Consider the following 10,297-nt stretch of genomic DNA (forward strand, 5'->3'; position numbering starts at 1 on the left):
GGTATTTGCAGTAGAGAAGAGGTTTCACTGTGTTGGTCAGGCTGGTCTTGAACTCTTGCCCACCTTGGCCTCCCAAAGTGCTGGGATTACAGGCATGAGCCACCGCGCCCAGCCAGTATTTGGTATTAAAAGCAAGACGAACATTTCTGTGATGTAGAAACAGAACAGAACCTGAGTGGTGAGTGAGGTCACAGCCTCCAGGTACTGAGCCCAGCAGCAGGCAGAGGCAGCTGGAAGGAAACCTGTTAGGGATGACAGGGGCTAAAAATGCTAGAAGTGCTCCTTGCCAGGAAAGTGCCAGGAGCCTGGGTTGCAGCTTGAAAGTAAGGGCTGGTGTGGGGCCCGTTCTTGGTAATGAAGCTGTTGCCTGCCACATTCAAGACTATGACTTGTCTAAAGGGGAGTCAGTTGGCCCCAGCACAGCCTCATCATGAAGGCCTGGCCAAACTCCCTCTCCCTGGGTGCCTAGATCTGCACCCTCCCTGACATCACTACAGAGCAGGGACCCCCAATATCCAGAGGTCCAGATGGACACAGTGGCAAAACCCCACACAACAAGAAAGAAGAATCAGAGAAAAACAAGAACCATCCTAATTCACAGGGCATTGGTGAATGAACTGAAAGAAAGCAAACACGTCTAGTAGTATTCCAGAGGCCAGGTGACTCTGGAGTTGCAAGTTAGGAGGTGAATAGGGCCAGACAGTACAGGGCCTTGATGGCCATATACAGGATATTAATTTTGATCTTAAAGGTTGAGCAAATTCTGCTTGAAAAGCAAAACCAACATACCAATATTGCAGTCATCCAGGTGCAAGATGGATGTATCGAATGTATTCTGGACTGGGATGGTTCCAGCGGCAAAATGGAAAGATTCAGGAGATAACATCAATAGAATTCTTACGTAGTTTCCTTTGTTCTCTGCTAAACTGACCCCAGAAATGCTTGTTGGGCTTTGTAAAGTAATATTAGGCACACTTTTTTTTTTTTGAGACAGGGTCTCGTTCAGTTGCCCAGGCTGGGTACAGTAGCACAAACATAGCTCACTGCAGCCTGGATCTCCTGGGCTCAAGCGACCCTCCCGCCTCAGACTCTCAAGTAGCTGGGACCACAGATGCATGCCACCACGCCCAGCAGATTTTTTTTTTTTTCCAGTAGAAATGAGGTCTCATTATGTTGCCCAGGCTGGTCTTGAACTCCTGAGTTCAAGCGATACTCCTGCCTCAGCCTCCCAAAGTGCTGGGATTAGAGACATGAGCCACCACACCTGGCCTCAGACACACTTATTTTCCTGAACTGCTTCACCCTTACCTCAAAATGTGATAATAAATGACTATGCAGAGACATACAAACAACTACTGTAGCATAAGCCAGTGGCAATGCAATAGGAGGTTCCTCTTTTCTCAGCTCCTCAAAAGACAATTCTGTGTTGGGTACATTGGAGCTTGCAATAAGATAACTCGCATTTGAGGCCTGTGCCTAAGCTGATTGCACAGAGCTGTACATTTCAATCTTAGTTTTTGTTTCATTGTAAACAAGATGACATATTTGACATGATTTTGACATATGGACATGACTGGTTGATACAGTGTTTGTTTGTTTGTTTTGAGACAGACCCTCACTCTGTTGCCCAGGCTGGAGTGCAGTGGCGCAATGTTGGCTCACTGCAACCTCCACCTCCTGGCTTCAAGCGATTCTTCTGCCTCAGCCTCCTGAGTAGCTGGGATTACAGGCGCCTGCCACCGTGCCTGGCTAATTTTTGTATTCTTAGTGAAGACAGGGTTTCACTGTGTTGGCTAGGCTGGTCTTGAACTACTGACCTCAGGTGATCCACCAGCCTTGGCCTCCCAGAGTGCTGGGATTACAGGCATGAGCCAACACGCCCAGTCAATACAGTGTTTTTTTGAATAAAAACATCATAAAATATGTTTTAGTTCTCCCTTCGCTGTTTTTAATGAAATTACAGATTTTCGAGGCTCCCTTTTTCCAATATCACTTTGAATTTTTATCTCTAGGGACCCCTTGGCTCAAGTCAACTGCACATTCCATAGACTTTGTAGTCTCTTATTTATGCAAATGAGCATTTGTCTGATTACCCATGATTTCAGTTTTACTTGATTGGAACGTGAAACTCTAGTTAGGGATGGTCTTGGTCTTCACAGTTTACTTTAAAAGTTAAGGGAATCATAGTGTCAGTGCCACGCCTTGGAGGGAAGAGCAGGCAGATTGTTGCCACGGAGCAGGGCACAGCCTGTTAGTCACATGGGCACTGTGTTATAAAGACCCCATTTCCACTCAGCTTACAGGAGTCTTATTACTAATTATAGAAATGTCATTATCACAACGTCCTGAGTGAGTTTCCTAATTTTATTTTGCTAAGGGAAAGAAGATGAAGGAAGGTAGAGAGAGAAGTAACCGTGGTGGAGAGAGGGAAGCCCCTCTCTTTGGTGCGATGTGGTTGAGGGACATGGAAGAGCACGTAATTATCCACAGTGCTTTTTGAGGGTGGTGGGAATGGAGAGAGGATGGAAATGAGCCACAGCAGAACAGCCTTTGAATACCCTAGTGTTTACTAGACATCACACTGGTGTAATAAGATACTTTATGCTAATGAATCTAATATTCAAATATAATAATAAAATACATGTATGTGTAAAAATTTTGATCTTGAATCAAAGGAATTGTGTGTCCATCAAAACCTTTGCTTAACTCCACTCAACCTCGTCTTGCTTCGTGGTCTGTTGTAAGGCCAGATTGTTTGGGCAGTTCCAAATTCATGTATAGTCCATAAGTAAAAGTTCTCATTACCTCATTGTTTCCCCTTAAACGCAGCCTGGGTCAGAGGTGGGGATAGAAAAGCAGTAGCAAAAGCCAGGCATGGTGGCTTATGCCTATCATCTTAGCACTTTGGGAGGCCGAGGCATGAGGATCACTTGAGCCCAGGAGTTTGAGACCAGCCTAGGCAACATAGTGAGAAACTGTCCATACGGGGGAAGAAAAAATTAGCTGGGCATGGTGGCACACACCTATAGTCCCAGCTACTCGGGAGGCTGAGGCAGGAGGATTGCTTGAGCCTCAGGAGGTTGAGGCTGCAGTGAGCCGTGATTGTGCCATGGCACTCCAGCCTAGGTGATAGAGCAAGACCCTGTCTCTTAAAAAATAAAATAAAATAAAAATAAAATAATAAAATTTTTAAAAAGCCCGGGCAGAGTGGCTCATGCCTATAATCTCAGCACTTTGGGAAGCCAAGGAGGGTGGATCACCTGAGGTCGAGAGTTTGAGACCAGCCTGACCAACATGGAGAGAGCTCATCTCTACTAAAAATACAGAATTAGCCAGGAATGGTGGTGCATGCCTGTAATCCCAGCTACTCGGGAGGCTGAGGCAGGAGAATCACTTGAACCCGGGAGGCAGAGGTTGCGATGAGCCGAGATCGTGCCATTGCACTCCAGCCTGGGCAATAAGAGCGAAACTCAATCTCAAGAAAAAAGGTCACAAGAATCAAGAGTGTTATATAGGAATATAAACTATTTCTTTTTCTTTTGTCATTTTGCCATATGACAAATTTACATGTGTCCTTCACTGGTTGGATTTTGAATATGTGCTTCTTTGGGGAATTTGTGGAACTTTCAGGTCAGACATGTATGTTGCATTTGTAGAGGTTTTCTCCAGTTGGTCATATATAAATCCGTAGTAAGCTAAAATTTTAAAATCAATAGGAAGGTGTGGAGAGTCCTCTGGAACCAGTTGTTGTTTTCATGGTTGTCACTTTTTTAAAAAGATTGATGACTAGATGGATGTCTGGAAGCACTGCAGTTCAACGCCCCATCCCCTGGCCCTGGCCCCTGTTGTGCTGGTGAAAGCACTAGAACGTGGTAGCAAAGACTCCGCTAATGCACTTGTCTCTGGCATTCTCTTCCCCCTGGGGTGGAAAAATCAGCTCAGCATTTAGAAGGATTATTTGAGAAACTGTAGAGCAAAGTGGACAATAATATGTGCTTGAGAGTCAGACTACCTGAGTTCAAATCATGTTTTACCACTCTGTGCTTCCCTCATTGGGTCGTCAGAAGGATTAAGTCCATATAAAACATGGAGAGTCAACACAGAAAGTCCTCAGTAAATGTTTGCTGGTGGTAACTTTATTAACCTCATAAACAGAATGAAAACAGATTGGTTAAAGTTTTTCATGACTTTATTAAAGTAACAGGATTCAGCTTTATATAATGGTTTTTAAATTCAGCATTTAAGCTTAAGGATTCAGGGTAGTAATATTTTCCCAGTTGACGGTCTCACTCATACATGAGGTAATTTCATATTTTCCAGAGGCTTATTTTAAATTCATTCAAATTCACTAAAATCACAAAAACAAAGAATAAAGGAGTAGACAGGAAGTATAAATGCACGAATCTTCAATAAATGTTGGAAAATGTAACTTCTGAATTTGAAAAGTGATGGAAGGAATAATGGTGATCAAAGAGCAACCTTGGACACCCCCAATCTTCTACTCTCGATGGCCTAGCCTCCTGCTAGAGAGAAACCATCATATGTGAATAGTGGGCAGGGCGGGAGGAAGGAGAGTCAGGAGAAACCAGCCACGAGCATGAACCAAAGGGCTTAAGTACTTGGCTGTGACCTCCAAAGTGGTTGAAAACTGAGGGACATAGGCCCCCAGAGCAAATGAAATCATAGATTTGGTCAAAGAGTAATGAAGACAACAAAACCAAATCATAGCTGTGGCCTGACCCCAGCTACCCCCGCCACACCTCAACTCTCAGCAAATAGCTGGTTCCATTCAAAAATGAGGTGTAATTTTTCTTTTGGAAAAAGGAACTAGCATATGATCTTTGCTGGATTAAAAGAGAGGGGAAGAAAGAATGTAAGCAAATAATGTTCTGTATATCAAATGGAAAATTACAGGAGGAAAGTTCAGACTAATTATAGTTCTTTATAACAGCTCTTCACAGTGTCAAAGCATTCACAAAACACATTTAGACATCTCTCTCTGAAGGAAGATGGTGGAGGGCAATAGAGAAGTAGGAAAAAGAAGAGACGTATTTAAAGATTATATAAGTCAACAGACAGATGAAAAGTGATCACTAAGAGCTTAGGAAAAATGCTAGACAAAAGCAAAAGATTGAAACCATAGTAGAAGAACCAAAATAGAAAAATCATAACTAAAACCATCCAAGGAAATATAGTAATTAGGCTAGAGGCTATTATATAAAATGTAATGAAAATATAAAATAGATATAAAATGATAAGAAGAGTTTGGTGCAGTGATGCATGCATGTAATTCCAACTACTCAGGAGGCTGAGGCAGGAAGATCGGTTGAGTCCAGGAGTTGGAGACCAGCCTGGGCAACATAGCAAGACCCTGTCTCAAAATAAAATGATATGAAAGTAAAAGGAATAATAGAGAAAATGTATAATTATGGGAGATTGTCAAAGAAGAGCCAACATTCGCAAAGTTTTTGTCTCTGAAGAAGAGAACCACCAGGAAAATATATATATATGTATATAATAAAATACAAATAATCCTTCTAACAAAGGAACTTTTGTTTAAATAATGGAATGTAAAGGTAGAAAGGGCACACACAATGTCTCAGGAAAATTAATATAAAATAATTAGTATCAAAGCCTTTCCCAGTGAAGTTAGTAAATGAAGGAAAAAGAAAATCATAGCATCCAAGCAGAAAAAGAAAGCTATATTCAACATGAAAAAAATCAGATTGGCCTCAAACTTTACCATGGCAATATGTAATACCAGAAAACACTGGAGAAATGTTCTGAGGGGCTCAAGTAATTCTCCCACCTCAGCCTCCCAAGTAGTTGGGACTACAGGTGCACACCACCATGCCTAGCTAACTTGATCTTTGTGTTCACAAAGTTATGAGAGAAAGAAAGTGGGATTGAAGCAGTTTTATACCCAGCAAAGTTGTCTTTTAAATGTAAAGGCAATGGATAGGCTTTGTTCTTTTTTTTTTACTGTGAATATACTTTATAATTTGTGTTTACAGTTGAAATTCTGGAAATTCAAAATCAACATCTTTGCCCATGAGCTTCTTATAAACACCAGAAAAAGTTTTGACCTTGTGTTCCGTATTGTTCTGCTGTGCTTTGTCCAAACGAACCTTTATGAGCTGGCTGCCATCCAGTTTCATGTGAGAAGACCAAATCCTCAAGGACTGCATTGTAAATGCAACCAAGCTAAGCCATCTCCAGCTTCAGAAGACCCTGGAAAATGCCAGAGTTGAATTTGCCTGGCTTCTCATCATTGGGCTTCACCATCTTGGCACTCAAATGGAACATGGCCTTCTTGCTGAGTGCCAGCTTAGGAAAACAGACATTCTAAACAGTTAAGGATGTAAGAAATAGTGCATGCCCCAGTTCCCCCAGCTATGGCCATTTTCTGGTCCCTAGCGCAACCATAGCTGAAGAACAACTGCAAGTTGAATTGTTCATGAAGGCTGGCAGTGATGGGGTCAAGATTGGGAACTGCCCCTTCTCCTAGAGACTGTTCATGGTGCTGTGGTTCAAGGGAGTCACCTTCAGTGTCACCATCATTGACACCAAGAGGCAGACTGAGATAGTGCAAAAGCTGTACCCAGAAGGGCAGCTCCCATTCCTGCTGTATGGCATGGAAGAGCACAAGGACACCAACAAGACTGAGGAATTTCTGTAGGCAGTGCTGTGCCCTCCCAGGTACCCCAAGCTGTCAGCTCTGAACCCTGAGTCCAACACAGCTGAGCTGGACGTATTTGCCAGATTTTCTGCTTACATCAAAAATTCAAACCCAGCACTAAATGACAGTCTGGAGAAGGGACTCCTGAAAGCCCTGAAGGTTTTAGACAATTACTTGACATCCCCCCACCCAGAAGAAGTGGATGAAACCGGTGCTGAAGATGAAGGCATCTCTCAGAGGAAGTTTCTGGAGAGCAATGAGCTCACCCTGGCGGACTGCAACCTGTTGCCAAAGCTCCACATAGTACAAGTGGTGTGTAAGAAGTGCTGGGGGGCCAGGTGTCATAGCTCATGCCTGTAATTCCAGCACTTTGGGAGGCCAAGGTGGGCAGATCACTTGAGGTTAGGAGTTCAAGACCAGCCTGGCCTACAAGTTGAAACCTCGTCTCTACTAAAAAATAATAATAATAATAATACAAAAAAAAAATTAACCAGGTGTGGTGGTATGTGCTTGTAATCCCAGCTACTCAGGAGACTGAGGCAAAAGAATTACTGGAACCTGGGAGGCAGAGGTTACAGTGAGCCAAGATCACGCCACTGCACTCCAGCCCGGGCAACAGAGTGAGATGCCATCTCAAAAGAAAAAAAAAAAAAGTACCGGGGATTCACCATCCCTGAGGCCTTCCGTGGCATGCATCAGTACTTGAGCAATGCCTGTGCTCGGGAAAAATCTGCCTCCACCTGCCCAGATGATGAGATCAAGCTCGCCTATGAGTAAGGGTCCAAGGCCCTGAAATAAGACCCTCTTGGGACTCCTTCAGCCCCCTCCATTTTCTCCACAAAGGCCCTGGTGGTTTCCACATTACTACCCAATGGACACACTCCAGAATGGCTAGTGGGCAGGGAACCCTGGAGCATTTGTCCCGGGATGGTGTGGGGCAGAGGGGATGAGGGAAAGAAATAGGGAGCCTGGGTGAGATTTTTACTGTGGGGTGGGATGGTTAGGACGATGTATTTCAGTAATAAAACACAGAATAAAATTTGTTTAAAAAGGGAATAGGGCATGCCTGAGTTGTTTCTAAAAGAGTTGAAACTCAAACTTCCAGAGCCAGTGTTGAGTGATAGAAAAAAAACAATAATCTATATATAACCCACGAACCCTCAATAAATGTTACCCTGAGGTCTGGTTTGTAAAGCATGTGTTTTGCTTTGCATTTTTCCTTCGTTTGAGTCAGCTAACTGACTCAAGTAAGTGAGTAGCTGGAACTGGCTCACTTGGAAGTAAGTTGAAGAAGAGAAGATGAGAAAAATCAATAGATAGGCGAATCAACAGATATTTCATGAGCAAAGACTTTGCATCTGTGCGAGGGATCATATTTTATTATTTCTTTTTTTCCTTTAAGTATAAGTCACAGGATTATAGCATATCCCAAAAAAGGCACTTTGCCAAAAATTGAAAATTTGTATTCTAGAACAGTGGCCACAGGATTTTAGTAGGTAATGAAATGAATTGTTAAGCACATTTCTTCCTTAATTCAGTTTAGTGTAAGAAAAGTTGGGTCTTAAAGACTGTTCATTTTAAATTATCTTCAGCAAATTGATAGGCTTATCCAACTCAACTCAGTTGTGCACAGTTTTCATAGTATATTGCCTATTTCCAGGTGTGTATGATGAATTACTTGGTATGATACACTGCAGCTCAGCTTTAATGTTTGGTTAAATCACGCATAGCACATGCAACAGATTTTAAAAATAATTAATTCTATCATATCTCATAGTAGGAGGAAGAGAAATGCAGAAACACAGCTGGAAAAAGGCACCAATATCTACACATGCATATTCATGCCTCATCCATGCACATCATCCTGCTCAGGCACATTCTTCCAAAGACTTTTCTTCTACCCTCTCACTCACTGCTTTAGCCTTGAGAGAGATGAATGGGATGAGCCACCAACCTGTTTTTTTTACTAGCCCAGTGAGCATCAGTTAGTTAAACACAGGCCCAATAGTATTCAGGAGGCAGAAGGGAACCAGGAACCTTCCTATGCCCAGTGCACTCTACCTGTCTACTTGTGTCAAAGGGGGTTGGAGACACAGCTATGCAGATTCTCCTTCATTCATGTCTTCATGATTATATGAATCACACTTAGTGCCCCAACTACCTGTCAGTTTGGGGGAGTAGGGATTTTTTGGGGGTTTTTGGGGACAAAGTCTCACTCTGTCACCCAGACTGGAGTATAGTGGCTCGATCTTGGCTCACTGCAGGTTTGACCTCCTGGGCTCAAAGGATCCTCCCACCTCAGCCTCCCAGGTAGCCGAGACTACAGGTGTGCACCACCATGCCCAGCTAATTTTTATATATTTTTTAGAGATGCCCAGGCTGGTCTCAAACTCCTGGGCTCAAGTGATCTGCCCACTTCAGCCTCCCAAAGTGCTGGGACTACAGGTGTGAGCCACCACACCCTCAAGGAGTATTTTAATCAAAGCAGAGACATGCTATGAGTTGTCCTCAGATCACAGCCTGGTATGGCTGGAGTTCACATCCTGATCAAGGAGAGGCTGCAGGGCTAGCATAGTGGGGACCCTCATGAGTGAAGAGGAGGAGAAAACAATTATTTTACTTATCAGATGCTGAAAATTGTGTTCACAAGGATTTTAAAGAAAGTATTGTTACAGGGACTGTCTCTCAGAGTCACAGGGTCAGGCTGGGTAGCCTTTTCAGTTTTTAACTCTTCTTCTTATTTCATCTTTATTGTCTGGTTTCTGACCGCATGTAACAAACCTTTCATTGTGATGAACAGATACTATTCTGGGACTTCTTAAATTCAAAACAATCGTTTATGTGGTAAAAAGATAACTCTTAATTTTTTTCCAATTTAGATAACTTACATACGACAAGAATATGAAACAAAATTGAAAGGGTTGATGCCAGCATCCCTAAGACAAGAACTTGAAGACACCATTTCCTCCCTAAAATCACAGGTAATTACTAGAATCAAGGCATTTTCCAAGGATTAGGTGATATGCATACTCTGAAAAGAAACTTGCAAATAAATCTGATTCCAAATTGATGCCAGAAATCAATGTGATGTCATTGTATAACCTGCTACTCAGGATAAATTGTTTTTGTTTTTTTAAAAATTTTTTTCTTGTTTAATAACTCATTGTCTCAATAAGAATTTCTTTGAAGCACCCTTAAAATTGAGAAGTTCAGTCAGTTGTAACATCAATTCATTTACAGTCTACCTTTCAATATAGCCTCATTCTTTTATTCTTGGTTTCAGGTCCAAAATGCCATCACTTAGCATATGGCTGATTCCTCACTGTGTAGAAGTGCAAAGAAATTGAAAGCACAGTTATGTTAGAAGCACTTTTATTCTGGTGTATTTTACATGGTCGTTAGAGATAACAAGATACATTCTATGTTCAAGGCAAAATAATGACAAGGTATTCAAACAATTAGGTTACATAGTTCTTGTTGAAATGTATGGTTCTTGGCTGGGCGTGGTGGCTCATGCCTATAATCCTAGCACTTTGGGAGGCTGAGGCAGGCAGACCTTTTGAGGTCAGGAGTTTGAGACCAGCCTAGCCAACATGGCAAAATCCTGTCTCTACTAAA

At 42.4% G+C, this 10,297-nt stretch overlaps 1 protein-coding gene and 1 pseudogene across 3 annotated transcripts in view; both read left to right on the forward strand.

Annotated features, from left to right (window-relative positions):
* CEP112 (centrosomal protein 112kDa) overlaps positions 1-10,297 on the forward strand; it is a 587,957-nt gene that overhangs the window by 572,986 nt on the left and 4,674 nt on the right. For all 3 annotated transcript variants that reach the window (XM_011992146.1, XM_011992147.1, XM_011992148.1), the window contains one exon: positions 9,559-9,660. In XM_011992146.1, coding sequence (XP_011847536.1) covers positions 9,559-9,660 — 102 coding nt within the window. The remainder of the gene's footprint in view (positions 1-9,558; positions 9,661-10,297) is intronic.
* LOC105548237 lies at positions 6,431-7,477 on the forward strand (annotated as a pseudogene).

The sequence above is a fragment of the Mandrillus leucophaeus genome, unplaced genomic scaffold (genome assembly GCF_000951045.1).
Source record: "Mandrillus leucophaeus isolate KB7577 unplaced genomic scaffold, Mleu.le_1.0 Scaffold404, whole genome shotgun sequence".
NCBI lineage: Eukaryota > Metazoa > Chordata > Mammalia > Primates > Cercopithecidae > Mandrillus > Mandrillus leucophaeus.